At 38.6% G+C, this 26,010-nt stretch overlaps 1 protein-coding gene across 2 annotated transcripts in view; it reads left to right on the forward strand.

Annotated features, from left to right (window-relative positions):
* Positions 1-24,983, forward strand: part of KIF16B (kinesin family member 16B) — a 131,314-nt gene extending 106,331 nt beyond the window's left edge. For both annotated transcript variants that reach the window (XM_066316505.1, XM_066316508.1), the window contains 2 exons: positions 11,309-11,392; positions 23,564-24,983. In XM_066316505.1, coding sequence (XP_066172602.1) covers positions 11,309-11,392; positions 23,564-23,722 — 243 coding nt within the window. In that variant the 3' untranslated portion in view covers positions 23,723-24,983. The remainder of the gene's footprint in view (positions 1-11,308; positions 11,393-23,563) is intronic.
* Positions 24,984-26,010: the final 1,027 nt, after the last annotated feature.

Consider the following 26,010-nt stretch of genomic DNA (forward strand, 5'->3'; position numbering starts at 1 on the left):
GTTGGGGCAGTGTAACTCTTGGACAGACTCAGTGAAGCAGTGTTTGCTGGGGAAATACATTTGTTCTAGAAAGCATCTGATGGGAGTTACAAAATCACTGATGTATATATCTACCCCTGAAGTCTTGTGATGATAAAACACATCCCTGTTTTCTCCCCTGCCCAAGTAATGGTTCAATACCATGTTGGCTTTTTCATGAGTGTGTCTTTGAGATTTCCATGTCTGTGTGGGTCTCACAAAGGATTCAGCTCTAAGTCCTTGATCAATACATTTTATTATACTTGGAAAAAAACCAAACTATTCTTAACCCCCAAATATCTATTCTTCTCCTGACTCTCAAGAGCAGGACTAAATATGATATTGCTCCTGAAACTGATAGTAACAGTGGTCTTTCTGTACCCAGAGTTGCTCTTCTGTCCTGCACATTCAAAATCCTTTGCAAAGCAAGCTCCTGAAAAATATATCTGTTAAGTTTATTGCATTTATTTAGTTATCTGTCATTTTAAACTTTACCTAGTGGCAACAGCAGTAGTGGAAGGAAAATTTGTATGAGGCTTACAGCTAGTTTTTAAGTCTCTGATAAAGCAGCTAGTTCCAAAGTGTCTGTATGACCAGACACAAGTGAAAATGAATGTATAACCTGGGTGACTATCCATCACTCTTAGTGTTGGAGGGGGGACTGAGTCATTCCTTTTAAGCTTCCCATTTGCCTTTTCTCTGATTTTATCACTTTAAATGACGCAGAAGGTTGTCTAACTTCTCCTTGTAATCAGTCCAGTTTGTTGTGAGAGTTAGCACTTTATATCTTCTAACAAATCATACTTGAAGGCCTACTGCATGTTTGTTTGCAGGTGTATTTCTCTGTGACAGCTGTTCTTTAAGACCCTGAGATCTGCCATTAATTTTGAGTAGTCAGAAAGGCATCCATCTAGTCAGCAGTACAAATCATTGATGAGTTTTCATTATTAACATTTCTCAAAGGCAAGGGTGACTGAAATTTATGGTATCAGTCAGCCACATGAGATGGGGATATGTCATAAATGCTGCCAGATATCACTGAGATGAGTTCATGTGCAACAAGCAAACCTTAGGAAGAGCTGTAAAAACTGCTGCAGCAAATCCCCTTCTCTGAGCCCGTTTCTATTTCTTAAATCAAACGGTATTGTGACTTCTCAGCGTGGAGTCCAAGTGGGATTGGCACAGGAGCATCAGCAGGAATGTGATGCAGAACTGGGGCAAGGTTGTATGCAGCCATGGTGAAGGTAGGGGTTGATGATGCATGGCCCACCTTGTGCTATTGCAGGTACGGCCTTGACCTTGCTGGAAATCCCTGGAGGAAGATAATGAATCAAATCCCAAATCATTTTTGAAAGAAAAATAAACCCTACAGAGATCTCCAGAAAATAACTTCATCACCTTTTTGAGAAGTGTCATACCTTTATAAAGATTGATTGATGTGTTGAACTTTGAAGACACAACCTTGCAAAACCAGCAAATATTACTGATTCTTTAAAGAACTAACCAAGACCTGAGGCTGCATGAAGAAAGATTAATGTTTAGTTGGCAAAATCATGACCTAAGGGCATAGAGAGTAGGTATTAAACTTGTCCATTTATTCTCTAGGTTGCCACATACCCTTGTCTTTAGATGATGGTCTGCCATGCCACATTGGTATTTTTACCCCTGAGAGACTTCTCTGTTAAGGTGAGGGATAGACAAACAAGGGAGCAAAATCAAGGTTGCAAAGACATAGTATTTAGGAATTTTCCATTCTTATTTTCCAAACACATCTACAACTCAAATTTAATTGGTTTTATTTGGTTTTGACTGGTTTACCTGTAAGGCAGTTAAATCCTTTGGTTGATGTATGCTGCTTCTGTGGTGTTTTTGTCTGTCTCTTCTTCATCAGTAATCCTAAGAGCTATGCAGGTATTGTTTCTATTTAGAAAGATGCCCTGGCTATATTAGCTTCTGATTTTTATAAAAGATTAAAATCCCCAAACTGCATGATTTTATAAAAATATGCAAGGTTTGCATGAACTTTGTTACATCCTATTTCTCATTTTCATAGGTATTCTGTATTTGAATGTTATTGTACTGCTTATAATGGACCAAACAATGAAGTAATTTGTCAAATATTATATAGACTCTTGTTTATGGCTCTATTTTGGAATGCTATTATTCTGAGTCTAGAATTGCTTTAAGGAAAATACTCCTGCAGTGCAAGGTAATCTCTTTGGCTGCAGTTAATTTAATTTTTCTCGGTAGCAGGAAGCAAGCTAAATGGAGTTAAAATTACATTGCTAAACCACAGCCTGAACATCTCACCATAGTTCCAAAACTGCAGATCAAGTCTTGGTCATCTTGCTGGTTTAAAGGAGAAACATGAATATGAAAGCTCTCAAATCATTTTGATAATTATAAAATTATGATTTTATGTTTGATGGGCAGGTGGGTATGATTCAAAGTGAGAAACCTTTGGTGTCTAACCCTATTTGGTCATTTTGCTTCATCATAGGGAGGTTTCAGGGTGGTTCAGAGGGGAATTTCTCTTTTTATGTTCTTGTCCCTCTTAAGTAGGACAAAGAGAGTTGAAATATTCTTTAGAGAAACAATTATGCCTGTCTGAGGAAGGTAACTGGCAAAATATCTTGAAAATTCAAAGAGAATTACCCAGAATTCAGACAACAGAATTATGAGAGCTTGTGTGTCCTGAGAAGATGCTCATTTATTGATGAATGCTAATTTGTTGGAGGTTAGTTGCAGCATCCTGACTTGCAACAGAACTGGATGTATTTATGGGAGGAGATGTAAGTGCTTGTGCCTCTTGGCACCAGAGATAGATACAGATAGATAGCAAAGATAGATATAGATAAATAGATGTGGATACAGCTATAGATACAAATATGCCTGTTGTTCCAATGAGATAAGCAGGAAAAAAAGCAAGGAATTGTAACCAGTCTAAGTAAAGTGGAGAAGTTGCTGAATTGCCTGCTTGGCAGATTAACCCTCAGAAGATCTCCAGTGCACTCTGACCTCAATGGGATGTGTGCTGGAGGGAATAAAACACGCCTGGCTCACTGGGTTGCTGGCATTAGGGCCCAGCAGAAAGCAACGTGCAAACCAGGAGTTGCCCCTGCCAGCCAGAAATGAAAAGGTTAAACTTTGGCAAAGTAAACCTTTGGCATGGAGCAAAAAGGATAGACAGCAGAAAGAAAAGAATGTTCTCATGTACATGGGGCAAAGCAGCGTCTTTGAAGAGAAGAGGCTGTGCTGTGAAGAGTCTAGAAAACCAAATTGTGGCATAAATTGTGTACAGAAAATACCAGAAAACCCAAAACTCTAGTACATTGCTGCAATCTCTTGCATTTGTCAGAAGGGAAGTATTTGCAAAACAATTTATTTAAGATTTTTCTGAGTAGACTTACCCAAGGAACGAGGGAGCTGCTCATTCCCTTGTGTGTGTTTGGAGATCCAGGCTCTGGTGCCTGTAGCAGCAAGGACAGAAAACAACAGAGAGCTATAAGTCTGGGAGCTGAGTTGTCTTGGTTAAGACAGACAAGTATCGGCCAGGGAAGATTGGAATTTCCTTTGGAATGTAAGCCCCCCTCCTCCCCTTTCCCACATTTTTAAAAATTTGCAATTAAAAGGCTGTCAGGCAAAGATTTTGGGAGTAGGTATAGCAGTTCTTTACTAGGGATATTAAAATACAAATGTTGCAGTACAGAAGAATAATCAAGCAAACAAACAAATAAGAAATCCTAGAAAACTCTGACAAAGTCAGAAATACAACCTGACACCCTGTTGGTCAGGGTGTTGGAAACAGTCCAGAGTCAGGCGTCCTGGAGTCTCAGATGTGGTCTGTTGGAAGCAGCGATGATCCTGTGGAGCCAAGGGTCCAGAGATGGTCCAGTCTTCCTTTGGGAGTCCTGTGGGAACACTGGATGTCTGGTGGCACTTGTAGCTCCTTTTTATCTGGGTGAAGATGGTTTGGATCCTCCTACCTGGTTAGAGCATCTTACAGTGTGATGATGTAATGTGTCATGTCACTGGTGCGCTTTAATGGTCCATTAAGAGAAGATATCCCCATGGGGGTACTGGAAGAATGAACAGAGATAAGAAACACTGCTCCACTGGGCAGAGATAAGCAACATGACTCCACCCGGTTTTTCACAGCTGGCTTGTTATCAGACAAGGCAGTTACCCACTCCCTAACAGATAAAGAAAAAATCTCCCCAACACTTTGTTTCAGTTAAGTACTCTTAAGCATCCAACACTTGGTCTTCTTGGTAACTTAGAGTGAAAAAGGGACAAACCTAACCCCCAACACTGAGACACAGCAGGGATGAGCCTAAAGCAGCTCCTTGGCTCTCCGAAACACACCAAAGGCCTTGGGAGCAGTTTGCTCCCCTCAAAGACTCTTAGGCTGGGACTAGGGACCCCTCTGCAGAGACCCTTTGTGTAGGAGGAAGGTTGCTTCCATCCTTTTTCCTGTTCCTATTTCCTGGTCATTTGAGTTTTCCTCAGTTTGGGAGGTTAATTACCCTTGTTTGTTATAATAAATAGTGACTTTTGTTGCTGCTGTTCAGCCTTCTCTAGGGAGTTCACTCCATAAGAAAGCTGATATGGGTCCACCTCAGAGCTTTGGCTAGTCCTTGGATATGCTGCCTCTCGAGAATAACAGATCCCTCTCCCCTTCTGACAGATAGTGGGGAGGATTGCAAATGGCCCAGTGCAGTAAGGAAAAGAATTAGGTAGGTCATGCAGGAGTGGAGAGAAGCACAACATTGAAACAGAAACATGCTGGGAAGCTGGGAACTGGGGGAAGAACATGTTGGAAGAGATGGAAAAAGTAAACAAAAAGCTTTAGAAATGGATGAGGAAAAGTAGGTGACAAGCTGAATAGCCAAAAAATAATTCCCTGGGTATATCTCTCTCCCTGATTAATTATTAATGGAAAATAATGTCTCTGATCCCTCTGTCCTGTGAGGGCATGACTTACCTATAGCATACATGTTGGGAGAGCACTGAGGGGTTTACACAGTGAAGGACTGTGTTACTATTTTGTTTAAGGAGAATAAATTTAGAGGTTTCTTCACTTAACTTTAAGTAGTTTGAGCTATATCAGCTGAAAATATGATTTAGGTGTTTTTGTATGTTATTTTCTTGTTTTCATTTTTAGTGGATAGTATATCAAATGATTTCTCTTTGGTCTCCATTTGTTTTCAGAATTTATAAAGCAGCATTTAATCTGTCTAGTAAGTGTTAACTTTTTACCTTTGCCTACTGCTTTCTTATGAAGTTGTGTAGTAAATGTAATTTATTTCAGACAAAAGATAAATATCAATGGTGTGTCTATAAAAACATAGAAATTAAGCTTGTGGTGGTTTGGGTTTGATTTTTTGTTTTCACCATGAAAAATCCCTAAATACTTGGCCGAAGTTCCTAGTTAAAAATACAGCTTCTGTCTAATTTCTTTAGACTCTGGTAGTCTTAGTAAGTCTTCAGAAATTGAGGCTTAAGTTACTTTGTTTAAACTTCAAAACCTAAAAGTAGCAGTTTTTTCTTTCATTACTCCCTGCAAAATCAAGTTAGGCGCAACCACAGTGGCTGCAAAACCGTGCCACGTTCTTCTCTTTGATTTTTCTCATCTGTGACAGAGATTTCTGGTACAAAGGATCAAAAGTCAGACCTACTGTTTGAAAAATGAGAAAATGTAAAAGTAACATGAGAATTAAAGATGACTGACTTTTTAATTTTAATAGTTAACATTTCCTTAATTTTCTTTTTCCCCCTTTTCCCCACGTTTAAATGTATCAAAACATTGAAGTACAAAGAGAATTTGAGATGAAAGGTTAAAGATGACTCAGCCTCCATCAATGTCTGCCCTGTTTTTCTTCTTTTAAAAAGTCTTTTACCTTATTGTAGGCACTAAAACATAGACTGTAAAAGCCAAAAGTAATGAGATGTTTCAGTCCTGTAGATTTTTACTTTATGTCAGACAATGGAACTTTTTTTAATGTTTAGGGAGTGTAACACTTGGAACAATCTCATGTTTCAGAAGTGACAAGCCTACATGACTGTATTATGCAGTATTTTACTTTGGTCCACTGTATGTTGAAATATCATCTGCAAAGTGTTGTACGAGAGTTTTCATTAAATGTTCTGTTCTGCTGTACCATAAAACCCCTGAACTGAATTAAATCCAGCAGGTCCCCAAGCAGACATAATGTCAGTGAAGAGTCTCCAACAGATTATAGTAGAAATTAAAGGACACCCTTCAAATGATGATGATGACTTTTTTTCATAAAGGTTCTGACATGAGAGTGCACCCCATCCCAGACACAGCATTTCTTGGTATTGGAGCCTTCATTTTCACTCTCTTGGCTTTCAAAAGGCTGGTCTCCAAACTTCATCTCTCCCTGGGGCTCAGTAGTTGAAGACTATTAAGTATGGTTTCACTTTAAAAGGGTTTGGTTCCATATAGATGTTAGGTGTGTGCTGTTCCCAGAATCTTAAGGTCGAATTTGTATGTAGGATAGAATATGTGACAAAAAAAAATGGGTCACTTGCTGTTCTGCCATCTGCTCTTACCAGCATTAAATGCCTGCCAAAAACCAGTCTCCTGACTGGAATGTGGGAGAAGAGGAATCCATTCAGCTTTTTGAAGTTTACTAGAATAACTCGTACTGGGTATGAAGCACCTTCCGCATGAGAACTGAACATAAATACTGGCTAAATTTGACTGTACCAGCTCACAAATACTCCATTGTGGCATTTAAGTATTGTTTCTTACAGATAATACTGCTGAGACAGACAAATAACATGCCTCTAAGTAATACTAGACCCAGAAATAAAACATGGCCTTCCTTTATTGTAAAGAAATTAGAGGGTAAATTGCAAATGACTATTTGCCTTTCTCTACAGCTGCTACTGCCTAGCAACCATTGCCAGGTAGGATAAACATCATTAACTGTAAAAAGTTTCATGTCTGAAAGACATTAGGAGGCTGATATACCTGAGAGTCTTGAGGTCTCTCTGGACTATTTTAGAATATATCATCTGGCTTTGCCTTTTGGGTCTAGGCATAGTCCCAGCCTTACCCATGGTACAGGTATGCATGTGTGTACACACTCCTGTGGATGGACTGAAATTTGGATTGCAGCAATGCAGTGATTAATTTTCGTAGGGAGATGCTTCTGCTGTCAAAATAAAAATTAGAAATCTTGCATGCTACATACAGAAGCTTCTCAGGAAATCATTCAAGCCCTCTCTTCCTATCAGGCTGGGGAATATGCCTCTTAATTTCCCCTGACAGAAAATACATCACCTCATCAGCAGTCCTAGAAAATGACAAAACTTCCCTGCCAAAACAGACTGCCTGCCAAATGCTTCCATTGCCACTGCAGGAAGTGGGGACAGGGAGGGGAGGGGTGTGCTTCAGAAATTCCACGGAAGGAGAATCATTTACCTGCTACCCCTCGAGTTCCACTGTTAGGCCTTACATTGTTACAAAACGTTTATCTCGTAGTCAAGGTGAGACCCTTGAAGAATTAATTTAAGCTTGAGGGTACAGAAACCTTTAATTGTGAAAGAATTATTTATACTCCTGAATCTGAATAGTGTGAATTCCCTCACAGTGTTTGAACCAAGGCAAACATCTTGATGCAAAATCCATACCTGCAAGATCTCTTACATATTTCAGTGTTAGAACAAATGCTGCTCACTCACATACTGTACTGTGTGCATTAACCTGCAACAGTGATTATCTCCACTGAAGTTACTGTACTATTTCATAAAGGTGCTGTAGCACCACTAATATTTGAATTTGGTGAAATATTTGCTAATACACTTTGGCTTAAATGAGTGAAGTATTTTAAGTAAACCTCAAAATTCTGTTGAACCTTACTTTGCAGAATCTCACGCAATTATGTTCAGTCTGTATATCAAATAGTATTTCAGGACAGAGGATTTTTATTGGAAGTTATTGTAACATTTATCATTACTTCAATGTGTTTGTGTTGCTGAGCTTTTAAAATTAATTTTCTTATGAACCAAAATTATGATAAGAATGTTTTATACTCACTGTATATTTGTGGGACTCTTGCACCAACATATTTTCCCCTGCATTAAAGCAATAAGTCAGTGTCAAAGATCAATGATGTGTGTATATATACATGTATGTATATATATATATGTATGTATGTATAATAAACACACTATGTGTGGTAAATATACTAATAGTGTATTTTTATATAAATATAGTACGATGGACTGGCTTCCCATTAAACTGAAATTTCAGTCCCATAGAGAACTGCATAATTCACCTTGATGTATGGATGTGTACAGTTCTTATGTTGCAAAGATAATTTTCAAGCTATAAAGTAGGCGAGAACTAATGCTGTCATGTCTGCATTAAGTGTTTGGATAGCCTGAAACTCAAGCCTGCCGAATTTTAAATATCTCTTTCTCATTTTGGTGGGCATTAGACTGTGGGCATGTAGTGGAGTAGAACCCATTGAAATAACTGGGTTGTTGAAGTGATGATGAAATTTGTGGCTGGTGCCTTTTCTGTCACATAGATGGGTGGTCATTTGTCGTGTGACAGAAATGGTCTTTGTACTTTATTTGTGAGATAGCCATCTGCCAATTATTTGGCTAAAAGAGGAGCCAGGGGACCACTGGGAAAGTGTGGGACACAGAAATGTTCCAGCAGGCCTGAGGTTTGTGTAACTCCTGTATCTGGCCCTGTAGACATGCTGTTTGCAGTAATTGATTAGTCCTTTGTAACATTCCTCTGCAGGATGAAAAATCCTTCCAAGTGACATATATGTATAAATTCTATACACATACTGGCAACACTGGCATATTACAAACATGTTAACTTGATGTGTGTATGTCATGGTAGTTTGGCACTTTGACATTCTGGTGGCTTTTATTACGTAAAAAGTATTCAGATCCCCACTTCTTGACCACCAATAAACTCATGATTTTCATATAGGTACATGTTATGACTGAACATTGCAGAGCAAAGGCTGAGACCTTTGTCCTGCATATTAAATTCATGACTGAAGTTACGGACTTTGGTTTGATTTGTGCATACGAGTGATATGTGCATGGTAGTGATTTGGGAGTTAAGAAATGCTGAAACAATGTGAATAGCTACTTCTGTTTGAAAGTGTTCAACAAAACACATTGATTTTACAAAATACAACTGGTTTTCTTCTAAGATACATCCAGAACACTTAGGAAAACCATTTGCTCACCCCAAAGTTATATAGAACTAATCTCCAAATTCGTGTTCAGATGGAACTTAATTTGGATAAGGAAGTAATTCCTGATTTTAGCTGTAAGATCTTTGCTTTGACACCACAGAGTAGGTCTGATGATGCTGTGGTGGTAGATTCATTGTGCAAATTGGTTTTTAAAGACACTGTTTTAAAATTCTGTAATCGAAGTATTTATTAGCAAATAAATTTAAAAAACAATCTCCCTATGGCCAGGAGGGGATTGTGGTAGTAGTTGTTTTACATTGCTTGTTTCTGGTAGTGACATTATGCAGTACTATTTAATAAAATACAATTTCTGCAGATGTGGGATTTTGAAGTCCTTGAAAATATTAGCACTTTTAATTGTGTATAGGTGAAGAAGTGAGTAATGCAGTGAGAATAAGTCCCTAGAACATTATTATGTGATGCTATTTGACTGTGTACTGTTTGTCCTGCCAACATGAAGGAGCAGGCACACTGAAAAGAATATGGTTGGAGAAATTTGAGAAATATAATTGGGACATACTGGCAAGAATGTTGGAGAGCAGACATCTCTTCCATCTCCTCTGGTGCCCCACATCGCTTTTGTAATTTTAAGATGTCTAGACATTTCTTTAAAATTATCAAAGTTGGAGTTGAACCAGAGAGTGGGAATAAATTATTTGTATTGCAGAATTCCACTGTATTTTAAAGATGCTTACATTTGATGTTAATAAAGGAGTTCCTCATTTAAATCAGTATATGTCTGCTCCTTGTAACCAGCCATAAATTCTCTACAGTCCTGTATGTGCTGATACACTAGAAAGTGATGCATCTTTTTTATTGGTTCAATATCATCAAACAGCCTGGGGAATTAATGCAGGAGGCAGTTTTACACAGGGATTTCACCTGCAAAACAACTCCAGCAATGCCAGTGGGAGGTGTTGTTATTCTATCTCATGATGTGAGTGCTGGGGAAAAAATGGGTTTGATTTATCTTCAAGTGCAAACTCAAATTATGGAGAGAGGACCTGCTTGCTCCTGCACTGTTCCCAGCAGTGGCTTAGCAGACCAAGTTCAGTGGTACTTTCTGCCAGCTCCTGAGTCTTTTGTGTGTTTTTCAGATAGAGATGGCTTTAATTAGTTCAAGCATTTTATTTATTAGTATAAAAAAGGAGAGGCAGCTCCCTCCCTTCCTCCTTCTCTCTCTCTCTCTCTCTCTCTCCTCTCTCTCTCTCTCTCTCTCTCTCTCTCTTTCTCTCTCTCTTCTCTCCCCACCCACCTTTCCCCCATAGGTTGAAAAAAAGAAATGAAGTAGCTTTAAACATCTCTCTGGAAGAACTAAAAGTAGAAATCTGAATAGTTGCTTTTAGCAGTTATGCCACTGTTCTCATTTTCAGTGTGATAAAGCAAGATTTTGCCTGCATGTGTGAATTGTCTTCAGAAATGAAAGCTGTCAGATTCCAGTGTGGACACACATTTGAATGGCATTGAGCTACAGCTGAGTTACAAGAAGTGATAGTTCAGGGCACAACAAAAGCTTCAAGTCAGGTGTTGGCTGGAGCCCAGCAATGCACCTCCCAGAGCATGACTTCAGTGATAGTTCTTAGATCCAATGATCTTACATTTATGATAGAACACGAGTAAAACCAAACAAATTACACTACCATACAGTTGGAGACCACAGATCTTAAGAGACTATATGCAGTCTTTTACGATACACTTCCCTGCAGAAATTGTTCTTCCTCCCTATTTGATACTATCACATCACATTTGGATTGCAAATTTTCAACATTTATGTGGAAAACAGTGGCAGTCCAATTCCTAAATTTTGTTCTAGTCACTCTCTAATGACAACATGCCTTGTTATCTTAGCAATACTACAGAGCAGGCCACAGTGACCTCAGTAGAAATGTATAATGTGATATTTACTAATAGCATATGATGTAGATCATGAATATTTGGCAGATTTTTCCTCCTAGTTGCTTTGTAGTTTAAGCAGAATTTTCTCATTTGAGCTTGCCACTTCTGATGCTGATTCATCCTTTAATGTCTTCCAGGTTGCCACTTTAGAATTCCCTCCAAAGAAGCTCTTTGGAAACAAGGATGAGCGAGTGATTGCAGAACGACGGTGTCACTTAGAGGTAATACCAACTTTTTAACAGGCTTCTGCTGTGTGTTTAGGTTGGAGTACTCCCTGCTTAGCCAACAGAAACCATTCCCCCGTGATCAACATTAAATAGTCTGTTTGTAAGTATCAAGTTACTTGCTGCCTTGTTTAACACAGGAGATGGCAGCAGTACATTGCAAAGTAAGGAAACATCTCTTAAAAATGAAATTACTCCTAGTCTAAGAAAAAGGAGCTCATTGAGATGTTCATAGAAGCTAGATTTATTTAAGAGGAAAGGTGGTGGGTGAGGTAAGTGTTCACTGTAGACAGCAGGTCTCTGTGCAAGGCAAGATTAAAAAAAAATGCTGCTACTTTAAATGCAATCTGTTTGTTGGAGATTTACTATTTTATCATAGCATATCCAAATATGTCATCACAGAAGTAAAGCGATATGTAAGCATCTTTGAGTTTTATTTTGTAACCCAGCTTTGTGAACATACTATTTTTCTTTCCATTAGTTTTAAAAATTAATTTTATTGTGGACAAGGTTAATGAGTTTGAGGATTTGAGTTATTTTGGTAGTTCTACAGGGCTGTGTAGATGGCATGATTTGGAACTCCTATCACACATTAGGTCTCTATATTTCTATGTTAATGCATGTTTTAATGCAGCCCAGGGGCAGGAGGTGGGGTTTTGGGAAAGAGGAAGAGGGATGATCAAAGACTAAACTGTCCACCCTGCAACTATATTATGGCAACATGAGGATTACTTGATCATGCAGGTCATTAAGAATTATATTCTTTGTAGAGCTAAAATGGTATTAGGTAGAGCTTTAGAGAAATTAAAATAAAAGTAGATTGCTTACGACTGGAATATTTTTTTAGGTGGTTTGAATTTTTTCTACATACTTCACCTTTGCTTTCATCGACCAACAAAACATCCTCCCACTGACTTCCTATGTGAGGCTGTCTTACATGAACCACAAAATGATTTGTTTTCTTTCATATCCTTGATAGATAGCATAAAGGCATGCCCATATTCCAGTCTAGTACTCAATTTGTATATTTTTGTACCAGTAAAAAAATTAATCCCTTAATCTAGTTAACTAGACATCTAGTTGCACTGTAAACACTTTTGCTTTGGGGTTTGGTATCAAGCCTTTTGAATTATATTTGACATTATCATAGAGCTTTGGAAAATAATGTTTTTACCTATACATCTTAAGAGAAATTAAATTGTATTTAAAATTATCTACCCAAAATCCCTGTTGCAATCTATTAATTTAGCTTTTCATCGAGGACCTGTTGCAAGGCAAAACTCTAAATTAATTGTTTTGCAGTTTAAACATTGTAATTTCACTTCAGAGCCAACCTTGCTTGATTAAATCCACCTTAAATGAAACAGCCAAGAATTCTTTTGAGTAAAGTTAATGAACAGAAGTTAGTGTGAATCTGTCCTTTTTTGCAAATAGTAATCAGTGAGTAAGAGTATAGAATCCTTTTTTAAAGTGAATTCAGATGATGTATGTTCATTTTCTCTTATTTTTTTAAGGAAAAGCTTTGTAAAGGAAGTACTTGCCACAAGAAATACTTGAGTCAGTGAGTGTATCTATTCCTGTTTTAACTGCAAAGGATCTTTTATTCCTTGGTGCGTTTCTAGGTCTGTGAATGACACTAAAAAGATTTTTTCCTGAAATCCCAACTTCTATGGATACTGTGCTTCTCTATCATATCATTCCCCCGACTATTCTTTTTTCTTCTTCTCTTAGACTCATGCTTTGTTGTAGTAATGAAGATTATTTTTAGCTGTTTTCCCATTGTGTAGCCAGAGAAACTGGGCAGGAATTTAAACTGGCATAGCAGATTGAGCTGTGTTTCTTGACTCTTTGGTCAGAGGCCTTGCATTTGTGGACCCACCAGACTTTCTTTCCTCCTCTTGCTGTCACCAGTGTGTTTAGGGGAAAAAAAACAAACAACTGTTTTGCCAAGAAAATCCAAAAAGGTTCTTGTTTAAAGGAAAACAAAAACTCTCCCAAGCCTTAGTTTGTCTCCTTGTCTCTGTTCCCTGTTTTCTCTTCCCTGTTCTCAAGGCTGAATTTCCTCATGTTGGTTTGCAGACAGCAAAGGGAGAAACAAGGAAAATCCCTGGTGGGGTTTTTAGGTTGGTTAGAGTGTGGTGCTGGTACCACCAAGGTTGTGGGTTCCATCCCCAGACTCACCATTCCATTAAGAGTTGGCCTTGATCCTTGTGGGTCCCTTCCAACTCAGAATATCCTGTGATCTAGAAATAAAGCTCAGCAGTCATCAGGAGCCATGTGTTGTCTTTTGCTGCCACTTACAGAGCTCAGGGAATGAAAGTCAACCTGTTAACAGTAAGGTAATTCGAGCCTGTGTTGAGTTCTGTAGAAGCAAATGCATCTTCCTGGCATTGCTTCTGCTCTTCTTTTGTCTTGGTACTTTGAACCTCTTTAAAAGATAGACACGCTCAATTTATTTAAAATTAATAATATAATTGTCCTTAACCTCCTCACTTCCTGATGTCTGCCGATGAGGATTTCAGTGATAAGTGTTAATGCAAGAGGCAGAAATAAATCTTGAATGAGCTGCATAATTCAATTTTGCTGTTCAATCTGTAGAACTGTCTGGGGAAAGTATTGTAGACACTGAACTGGGTGAAATATTGCTGTTACCTTCAGCCAAAATTAACCTTCCAAAATTAGATTAACTTAGAAGTCAAATCCTTTGTTTAGTTTTGAGTTTGCATTTTCATTTGAGTTCCTTTGGAGGTGATGATTTCTAGGTTGGTTGGGTTTTTTTTTTTTTCAATAAGGCTCTGAATTTTGCTGTGGTGTGTTTCCCCTTTAAAAGTAACATTATGCTGAGATGGCTCCAGGAATCTGATTCTTAAGGAAAAGGTGAAATAATGGAAATAGCACCTTTTTCTTGAACTTGGATTGATTCTTATTTGTCTTATTAGTTTTTGAATTAACACCTTGGTGGAAGCCAGCAATAGAAAGGTCTGAGAAGGAAAAAAATACCTCAAAATGTTTGTCAATGAATTTGAGCAAAGAGTGTTTGGATCTGCCTCAGACCTTTGGGTTTTCCTTGAAATCATGAGGATAAAAACATTTTACTGAGATTTTAGATTATTCATCACCTGAATATTCAGTATGAACTTTATTAGTACTCCCCATTAGTACTTGTACTATTAGTACAAGTCTTTGTTTCACTGCCCCATTCCTAAATATATTTAACTGAGAGAACCTATGGTAGTTACAGGTGAATTGATGTTTATATTGCAAAAATCCTATCAAATGGGATTAGAGTTACCACTTCTGTTCGATTTTTTTCCTGGCTGACACTAGTGACAAAGATCTTTCAAAGCTACTGTATACATGTTTGTTCAGAGGGATTACTGAAAGGAAATTATGAGACACAGGCATCAGCTTACAACACCCCTAATACCAAAGCTTTCTAAAAGGAGCTTTATGCAGCTGCTCACCAGCCTTGCTCTTGAATGTGTTTGCCTCTGACAGTGTGGTGGTAAATACTGTTCTTGGAGAATCTAGGTAAGATGGACTTCAGAACACATTCATAATGCATCTGATACTTATTGGAAAATAAAAGGAAAGTCTTCTCCTTTTTCAGAAGTATGAATGCACACCAGTAGCACTGCTGGTGCAAAAGCAAACTGCTGCCATCGTTGATGTTTGATAATCCTACGGAGGATTGTTTCATAGCCATAGTTTGAGCTACAGAATGCAATATCTTGAAGTGATGGCTTTTATTTCCCACTAAAGGAATAGGGACGCAGTGGGATCAGGGAAGGAAAGAGCATAGAGGCATGCACAAAGACAAGAGAAGAGTGTGTGTGGCTGGCCCGTATTGTGAATATCAGTTATTTGAAATCCATGTCACAGATCATTTTCTAACTGAGGTATAGTCAGTCTGCACCAGGTGCCTTTCATAACTTCTAGTAACCACTGAAAAATGTAAGAACAAAAATGACTGCTCTTCAGCAACAGCACTGAAGTCTTGCTGGCAGACAGTAAGACTTTGCAGTTAACCCTCTGAGAGCAAGTTCACATGTCAGGCTCCCATCCTTCACCACATCATTAGGACAGCCCAAGGCACATGGCTTTTCTGGTTTTGAAGCATCAACTCTCAATGAGGAGTTGCAGCATTTCTCAGCAGCAAAGCATTTAATACTTTTTTGGGTGGTTCTGCTGCTTGTGTGAAACCCTGTTGGCTTCAAGAAATGAATCAATAAAGTTAATTTTACTTATTGGTTAAAGTCACTAGATACAAAGAAGCAGAACTTTGCACAAGTCAGCCCTCCAAGCCATACCGATAAAAAGTTACTTTGATTAAATACTGGAGACCTTCAGCTAGCCCAGAGCAATGCAAGACATTATTCTTGTAATAGAAACATGTGATGAAAGTGGTCATTTAGAAGGAACAGTAGCCTGAGGTTATTTTCTGGATGAGTTAATTTTAAGCTTGGTTTGACAGGCTACTGGATGCAAAAGAAATGGTAAATGTGGTCTCATTTGGCTCAAACTCTGGGCCTGATTCAAAATCAGGTCTGAAGCCTTGCTCTGCAGAGTTTACTAGAGATAACTTGGCATAAGAGATGTATCTCTTTAGAAGAATTTTGGTGTTTCTTTCTTTAAAGTGTATAACTTCAGGTCCCTACCTCAAAAACCATCTTTTGTCATCAAATGTTTATCTCCATTACAACCAAATAATTGAATAGGATTTTCAATTTGAAGGCCTTTTTATTTTTCCCTTTCCTTTTTAACTATTTCAGTGTATCAGAAAATAAGGAAGTATGTTTATTATGATTTAGTAAGTTTAGAAAATGAGACAGCATATAGTTTAGCTCCATTTTAGCTCCACATCCTGATGTGTTTTGCTGTCAGGGTGGAATAAATTTCCCAACATACTCCCACAAATCAAGTTTTGAAGTTGTGTATCTTCATCACAATCTCCATTAATAGCTCTGCACATATAGATGTGGGCAGATGAATAAAAGGTGTGCTCAGTCAAGGACACTGAGTTGAATTCGGTGCTCCCCCTTTCCAAAGCAAGTGTATCAGTCATCCTCCAGCATGGGGTTACACCAGAGGAAGCAGAGGGTGATGCCTGTCAAGTTCTTTGGTAGGTGTTTGCCAAGCCCACTCCAGCAGATCCCACACTGTCACTAGTGGCCCAGGAATGCTTGCTAAATTCAGTCCTGTTGTTCTTTCCAAATAAATTTTGACAGGACTTGTTTTGACTCGTGCTCTGGAGAAAAGTTTGATTTCCTTCACTTGTCAGGTCTGTTTTGATCCTTTCCAGTATGGCCATTCACTTCCCAAAGAAGACTCACACTGATAGACCACCTGTAAATCATAGCCCTTGCTGCCTTTTTTTTTTTTCACTTCCTTGCCAGCCTATAATTCAGTTTTCATTGGAGCTGCCTAAAGCCAATAAATGTAAGCTTTTAGCATGCAGACATTGTAAGAAATAATAAGTCCTGTGGATTTTAAACAATTTTTAGGCAGAATAAGATTGTAATTTGAGATGTAGACTGACTTCAGAAGTTAATTCAATTGATGTGGCATAATAGTAATTCAGCATAATGTGCTCCTGCCATTAGACTTGCACAGAAAAATGCTCCAAATAGCTATAATGAATATTGTGGGTTTTGAAAACCTGAGAGAGCAGTTTCACCTTGAATCATAACTGGCATCTCTTAGAATGCTTGCACATTAAGAAAATTCAAAAAGGTATATGAATTTGAGTAAATTTCAGTACCACCTTGGGTAAAATTAAATTTTAGTGTCACTCAAGCACTTCTGGAGATGTAGAGGTAAAGTCTGCTTCACCTGTACAACTCTGGAGGAAATTAACTCTGATTCAAGGAATCTGCATCATGCTGTGCATGAAAAACATAGAGAGAATTTCCCAAGAGGCTAAAAATGTAAATCCCGGTATTTTTTAGTGCAATTTAGGTGCTTAAAGAAGCTTGATTCTTACCAGCTTGGTTCCAGAGTCATTTAGGTACCTCTAAACATGCCCAAAGGAGTGTTGTAGGGACGGTGCCTGCGGAATTTGCCCCAAGACATCTCAAAACTCCTAACTCTCTGAGCTGAGGGGAAAAAAAAGAAAAGAGAACCCAAAAGAGGTTCTCCCTAAGCTCCTTGCTGTGTTTCTGATGTGTCTTTGCAATCCTGTATTCCAGTTTTCACATATGCTCTGTCAGGTCTGTTCCCACAGAAGACATTTGGGCTTCTGTTGGGCGGTGTGCAGGGTCTTCATACACTCTAAACCTCCTTGTCATAGCTCCCATTGTCTCATCTTCCTCAATCCACTGCAGTGCTGCTAGGGCATAGGCTTGTGTCTCTAGCTGTGAGAGTTTGAACCATATCAGTGTTGTACATTTCACCAGTTCTGGACTCTTTAGTGGTTTGGTTGTCATTTGAGAGAAGGATCTCTATCACAGCCAGTTCCCACAAGCATTGGCTTCCTTGCTCCATGGTCTTCCAAAGGCCTTGCTGCAGCTGGATAGCTTCTGGACAAAAGTATCTCTTCTTCACACCTTCTGCTTTATAATATCTTTCAAGGCTCCTAATCAAGTCTCAAAGTATCTCTGCACTTCCCAAGACAAAGCCACCCAGCTAAGAGACTGCAGCCAGCTTCACACTTTCCCCCTCCTCCCCATTGTGGCCACATCTTCTGTCTCTCTTAAGTATTGTCATTCCTGTCTTTCAGACCACAGATGGGAGAAAAATTCCCTGTGCCTTAGGTAGGCCCAGAGGGAAGGGTAGATGATTTGAATGGAAGACATAAGGGGGAAGCCTAACTGTGGTGAACTGACTTTTGACCTGCAGGGCAGAGCTATACTTGCAGTGTGTGGGAGGAGCCTGCTGGGATCACTGCCTCCAAAACACGTTTAGACAGCTTGGATATGCCTTGGCATGTACTGTCAGGATATTTTGTATAAGAAAACCTGCTCCTTTGGAACTCAGTTTGTAAATTAATTTTCTGTGTTGTGGCTAATGGCTGTCCTTGTCTTCCATACCTTATCCAGATAATCCACTTGTGGATGGTGATTGAGATGTGGTGCATGTCCTGGATGAAGCAGAGCTGGCTTAGCTTGCAGCCCTTTTCCTAAGAGTTTCCATCTTTTGCATTCCAATCCTAATTTTTCTCCCTATACAGTGTCTTAATTCTTCTTTCCCAGTTAAAAAACCAAACCCATCCCCCCCAAAAAAACCCCACAAACAAACAAACAAAAAACCACCACTACAAGGAAGAAGCAGATCCAATGAAAACTTTGAATCCTATTTTTCTTGGTAACTTGTGTATTTTCTTACCATGTTTTGTATAAAGCATGTTCCTGGACAGGGCCTTTTGCTACCCTGAACTCTTTGTGGGACACCACCACTTATCAGTGCCATTTCAGTCCAGCTTTACTTTTGGCAATAGGATGTATTTAGATCCAATAGCCAGCACTTCTGCAGTTTTTAGTATTTTGCAAAACCACCTTGGAAGTAATTTTCTTCTTTTCAACACATCAGTGGAAATGTCCAAAACAGAGAAAGTTGGTTAATTTGGAGATGGATCTCCAAATGTTGATTTTCCTTTGCATGTGCCCAACAATTTCTTTTTAGTAGACAGATGCAGGAGGACATGCTCTCCCATTTCTGCATTCCAGTAGCTCCCTTTGCATGCTTTGTCTTTTAAACAGATCCTTGGTTTTGTGATCACAGATTGGAAGCAAATCATGTGCCTTTCTGCTTGCTATGGGGTAGAGTCTTTCTTGAGAAGAGCTGACTTTGCAAATACCTAATTACAATATAATGTGGTTTTTTAGAGTCAGGGAATATGCTTCAATCTGTCTGGCTTTGGGAATTTTTTTGGTAATCGGATTTGTATCCTATAGAAAGAGCTGTGATACTTGCATATGCTTTGCTCAATGGATAATTCAAATCAAGATCTGATTTAAAGCCTGCAGCACTTAACACTAGTCAACAAAATAATTATGTGATTGGTGCTGGGAGGAACTATATTAAAGAGAGAGGGGAGTCTATGTTAGAAGTTAGATGAGCAGTAAGTTAATTAGTCCTGCCTCTGTCACCAGTGACCTTCTGTGACTTTGTGGTAGAGCTTTTGACTGTCAGGTTGACATGTAGGTCTTGAAAAGGTGGGATTCTTTCACAGAAAAGAAGCTATTGTCTAAAAAAGTTCCCAAAGCCTTGTAAGGTTTATCTTATTAAACTTTCTGGTGCTTTCAGCTCTGGCATTTATTAGCAGGCTATATATTCTAATGCCAGTTTCAAAATGTAACTTCTAAAGTATTTTAAGCACTGACTTTTTTTAGGAAATTGCTAGAAATAGCAGTATGAAAGCAAAAGTTTGAAGTGTGTTCACTTTCTGAAAATACCAGAGTTGATGAGTTTTTAAACACACCAAATTTTAATGAAAAAAATCCAATTCTTGCTAAGCTCTGCTATTGGTCTCTGAGGCTATCACTGTTAGTAATGGATTAGGAGAACAATGTCAGTGAACTAAATTCCTCTTTAATATGCCACAACTGAAAGGATGATAAGACGACTTTCACATTTTAGAAAGCTATTTGATTGTAGTGACTTTAATAACTTTAAATTAAGTTATGGCTTTACATTAAAATGTATAAAATTATGAAGTCCCCACGTCACAAAGTAGTGCAAAAATGGTTAGAATGACTTTGTTGTGCTGATGAATTAAGCACAAGATGAACACTGGTCTACTGCTAAAAAGGTGAACCCTATTAAAATGATTTTTAATAAGCTTTTTAAATGGTTTCCATTTTGCTACTCGTATAATTAAAAAGGAGGGAAAACTACTCCAACTAGGTAAAGAAAGAAAAGCCTTTGGGCCTCATACCACTTTCTCCAGTTCAGTTTCATTTGCAAAGTTAAAACTTGCAGGTTCAGCTGTCATAAATTTTTAGTTAGAGAGCTTGAAGGTTGTATTGCCTTCAGAGAGGGTGAACACCACAGCTTTTCTTATTTTGAATTAGTTTTTAACCTGGCTTTCTATCCTTGTTTTGTACATGCAGAGTATTTCTAATCTCTAAACTGATGTTCCTGAGTGTATGTTTAGCCAGAGCAACCAACATGATTGATGTGTAAGTTGCTTATTTTACATCTCTGTTACAGTGCCAGGATCTTGTGCCCTCACACCAAGACGTTTACAAATTGTATCATTAGGATTTTTTTTCCAGCAAACCAGCAGCGTAGCAGGTCAAATGCTCTTAGTGAAATGAAACTGCAAAGTGCATTTGGAGGAACACTGATTGCCAGACTAAATAATCCTGAACAAATGGCCAGAGTCTAACAAACAAAAATGAGTAATAAAACCAAGCATGCTGGAATATTTTGGCAGTTTACTAGTTTTTTCTTTCCTAGATAATTGTGCAAACCTAGTAGCTATTACACAGTGATTTGCATGCCAGGGGCAGCATTGCTATCAGTAGGAAATCACATCATTAATTTGTATAAAATTTGGACCTATGAAGGTATCCTAAGCTTGCCAGTCTCTGCTAAGAAATTTTTTTTCAAGGACACATCAAAAGAGTTCTGTAAATGAACAAAAATTGTGTCTGCTGCTGGAAATAGATTTTAATACAAAAGATTTGAAAACGGCTCTCCTCCTGTCCACTGAGTGCTGGCAGAGGAGATCCTTTTATCCAGCCTTGCTCCTACTCGACCTGCTTGCAGTGGCCTTCTGGGCTACAACAAAGTCCGTGCTGAATCCTAAGAATTCTGGATCTCTAAGGAATGCTTGGTCATTTCAGGCACTTGGTGTTGATGTGCTCCTGCCCCTCTCCCAGCTTGCTGTGACCCTCGTCCTCTCCTTGTCACATCTGAATTTGGGAAGCATTTTTCCACATGTTGCAAGGATCACTTTCCTATTTCCTCTGTCACTTTCTTCCGCTTTGCCGTCCTTTGCAGCCAACAGGACAGAACAACCTTCCCCTGTAGTGCCCTGCCACAGCTCTTTGATCAATGCTTGTGATGTGAGTGAGCACTTCTGCCATCAGTCACTGTTTCCTCACTACAGGGGAACACTCCCAGCCAATGTCTTTGGGCAGAGCAGCCTGTATTTCAATGAAGCAACAGCTTCTTTGTGTCAAGGGCACAGCAGCTCTGGGCTATATTAACATATCAGCATTGCAAAAAGGATAAAGGCAGATCTGGGTTTTAGAAGAGAGATAATTTGTTCAGAGGTGGTTGTTGAAGAGCACATAATGTCAAGCCATATGGCAGGAAACCTTCATACAAAATTAATTCCATCATTATCTGGTAGGGTCTGCTTGTTTCCATTTTCCCAAGGATCTATTTTCTGTAAAAAGAACCTGTGATATTCACTCATCAACTCTGGAGCACAGATGTGGAAAAGAAGTGTACCTGCTGTTTGTAGTGTGTCACACAAGTGTATGCTTAGAGCAGAGGGATTTTTTTTTACTTTGCCATTAGAGCTATCATGCCAAAACAATTACTAATGGCTTTACAGAGAAGGCATGACAGTCAATTATCTGGCCATACATACCAAGGTGAATGCAGTAGGTCTTGTGATGTGCCCAGTGAGATATTTTGGTACCTTTGAGCCTTTGGTAGTCATAAACTAGAATTATTGCAGTAACTTTTCAGCACAGTGCTAAAACACTAACAGAATGCTATGTTTTACATTTGATTTTCTACCATGTTCATCCTTCAGGAATTACTGGTTTGGGACTTTTTGTGAAGAACCCTCCTTTGAGAACTAATTATGAAAAACATTTTTCTGTTCCTCACTTTAAATTACCTCTTAGTCTATTGCAGTTCATCTTGCAGGCATTTTTGTAGTGATTTTTTTTCATGAACATTAAAACACCTGTGGCAAATCTGAACGAAATAGAAAATTTCACCATTTCTGCCAAGAGAATAGTTCGTGTCTCAGCTGCTTTTTTTGTTTGCTTTTTTTTGTTTGTTTTCCTTCTTTCTGTAATATGGAAACAGCTGGTTTCTTAAGTAGATAGCAGATTGTTATAGTTTGGAGGAATTCTTGAGAAATGAGTGAACAATTAGGACTGTTTCCTGAACAACCCATTTCCATAACCCCAAAGCTGCTGCATTCAAATAACTAAATGTTGTCTTGTTTGGAGGAGAACGTACTTCTCTTGCAAATATATCTCCCACAGAATCCAAGACTAGGGAATGATTTGAATGTTATCTTTTTCTGCCTGTGGTACACAAAGGGAGTTCATCCCTGTGCTCCAGATGAGATTTTCCTTGCAGGTGTTTGGGTGACACTGGGTGCATTTGTAGTGTCTATCTGATCAAACCTTTTACCTAGAGTGTTTTGTTCAAAAGTTATATTCTTAAGTTATTAAGTCATGCTAAATGAACCCCAGTATGATGGAAGCTTTGTCAGGTTTGTCAAAACTAACTGTGTTAATGTACATCCCCCAATTTCTCTAGGTACAAATGTGACTGCAAGTTGCACAGTGGTTGATGAATATTAACTTGGGAGAAGGGAAGGAAGTGTCTCCCACATGCTTCTTCTTGTTAGTAAGGCTTAAGAAAACAAAACAAAAAAAAACCAAAACCAAACCAAAAAAAAAAAAAAAAAAGGAAATTTTGAGGGCAACTCAATGAAAGGATACTGGTGGGTTCTGACATAGCATGGAATTCATGCAAATCTTTCTGCAAATAGCCTTCATCAAAACAAACCCAAATCAATGCAAGGATTGTGGAAGCTTTGTGAGGGAAGGATTTTTAAAGTCCTTTTGTGTCCATATGTAGTGGATATCCTGCAGAATGGATTTGAGGTTTGCACCTGCTGTGTTTGGTAATCCAGGACAATGGTATTAGCATTGTCACAATTAGCAGAAAGCATTACCGACTGCAAAATAAACCAGGAAGCATCACACAACCATAGAAAAAAAAGAGTTTCCAAGCTGAGCATAAGAAGGAAGTGGAAAATACTTCTGTTCTGCTTTTCCTGAGCTTAGTATAGACATTTCAGTAGACTGTTTTATAGATGGATTTAAATGCTGATGATTATTTAAAGGACTATTCACAGCCCACGGAAATCTTTTTGGGTTTTTTTTTGCTGCTGATTTAATTTTTCAAAGTGGTTGTAATAAATTTGATCAAGTAAAACCTTATGACATTTTACATTTCATTCCACAGAAATACCTCAGGAGCTTTTTCTCTGCCATGCTGAAATCTCCATCGTCTCCGCTGAACATTGATAAAGTGGGGCTAACATTGTCAAAATACACCGTCTGTGAATTCTCACCCTTCTTCAGGAAAGGCGTGTTCGACTACAGCAGCCATGGCACCAGCTAAGTTTTGGGACAGGAATCCTTATGCTCTAGAGGAGTGTGGTTGGAGTGGGGCCTCTCTTCTGTGCGAGAGGAATGAGGGAAAGAAAAAAACAAAACCACTGTGTCTCCTCCATACCTGGAAAGTTGCATCCAAACAGCTCCAATTAGAGACGGCTACTCCGCCACACTAACCTGTATCTTTACCAGCTCTAGAGTTGGTGCCTGCATTCTCCAGGCATGGGGTATACAGACATTTATTTTTGTGTAAGTTGGTCTGTTAATACTGTACAAAGATTCTGACTCTCGTGATGAGTTTGGATCCCCTTCTTGGCAGCAGTGCTTCCTTCTCATTTGCTTGGATAGTTTGTTCTGGCCATTGGAGAGCATCTCATGTTTACCATGGCAGTGTGTCGTGCTGACAGAGGGTTTCTGAGCAGCCTTTTGGTTTCTGTCCAAGCTGTTCGTTAAAGAATCCCATCCTTTGTTTCTTTATAGAAGTGTCATGTTTAAGGTAATGATCCCACTCCACTGTTGTTTCATTTTCTTTCCCGTCCAGATACACTGTTTAACTGTTTGGCTGTATAATTGTATAGTTTTTCTTGGAAGAATTAAAGGGCCTGGGTAACTTGAATGCTTACAAAAATATATGCAGCAGAAAGAATACAATTTAAACTCTGTCACAGTCCTCCACGCTTGATTGTTTGGAGGCAGAACAAATCACTCACCATTAATAAAAAAGCAAAGGAAGCAATAGTTACCGAATAACATGGTCAGCATCTTTTCAGATTTCGTAATCATTCAGACTGCAAATGGAAACTCTGCACTGTACAGAGCTCATAGCTATGCATAAAGCTGGTGCAAAGTGCTATATATTATTTTTTTAAATAGATTCTTCACAATAGTTGTAAAACCTGAGGTTTATTTGCATCGGTTAAAATTGGCAGGATTTAAATAATAGTACTTTAATATGACTCAGGACTTATTCAGACTTGCACATGTATATATAGGTAGAACTCATTTTATATTGCTGCAGATTCAAAAATATGTATACACTGTGTCTGGAATTGAGTATGTGTATATGTTAATGTATAATTGGTTGTATAAAAATCAGAATTGAATGACTTCCAATTATTAAAATGCATAATGAAAGGTAAGTTTTATGTGCCATTTGTTCAGTGTGTGAAACATTTTTTCTGAGTTGACATCACTGACCACTGGTAGGTTGTGGTAATCAAACTATTTCATGTCACTGAAAATTATTATTAAAACCTTAAGTAACAACACTGGCAGCATTTTTATTTCATGACCTAAATTACAGGAACAGTGTTTTACATTTAATATGATACATCCATGGTCCTGAGGGAACTTGCCAAGGAAGTGTCTAAGGCACTATCCTTGATGTTTAAGAACTGATGGCACTCTGGTGAAGTTCCCACTGACTGGAGAAGGGGAAACATAACCCTCATTCTTAAAAAGGGAAATGAGGAAGACCCAGGGAACCAAAGTCAGTCTTACCTTGTTGCCTGGCAAGACTATGGAGCAAGTCCTTCTGGAAACTGTGCTGATGCTCATGGTCAATAATGTGGTAATCGCTGACTGCCAGTATGCCTTCACTAAAGGCAAATCAGGCCTGACAAATTTGGTGGCTTGGGAAGACCTTCTAGAGGCCCTTCCCATACCCACAGGGAGCCTGCAGGAAGGCTGGAGAGGGACAAGAGCATGCAGGGATAGTGGGAATGACCTTAAGCTGTTTTTCTTAGATAACTATGATAAAGAATTAATGACTTGGAGTCTTTAGAAAAATGATTTTGCATTACTGTAGGGTATTATTTCCTGTGTGCCACTTCTATGAAAGGACCTAGCAGGCCAAAAAATGGTAAACTGCTTTATCTGCTGCACAGATAAACCCATTTCCTGCAATTGTCGTCCCTGAAAAACTACCCACGTGCCGAGCAGATCTCCATTGCACCACATGGTGAATGCTGGTCATGAAAAGGCAAAAGCAAACAGGACTACTAAAGGTATTTTGTGTTACTTTGGATTTGGAGAATCTGTTTAAGAAAACTCAACTTGATAAAGAGTTAAGTCAAGTGAAAATTATGAAATTTTTTTTCACTTTAATTTAAAAGAAGACTTGTACTGGATTCCTGTCTACAGTACAAATTGATTCAGGGACGACCAGATGCTCCAGTGGTATAAACCTGTCTCTAAGGTGGTTAATTTATGTTGTCTAGTTTATCTGACCTGCACTGTTGAATGTGTACATTGCAAATAACAAAGGTCTATTAATCACTCTATTTACAATGTCAT

This window comes from Sylvia atricapilla, chromosome 3, assembly GCF_009819655.1.
Source record: "Sylvia atricapilla isolate bSylAtr1 chromosome 3, bSylAtr1.pri, whole genome shotgun sequence".
Taxonomy (NCBI): Eukaryota; Metazoa; Chordata; class Aves; order Passeriformes; family Sylviidae; genus Sylvia; species Sylvia atricapilla.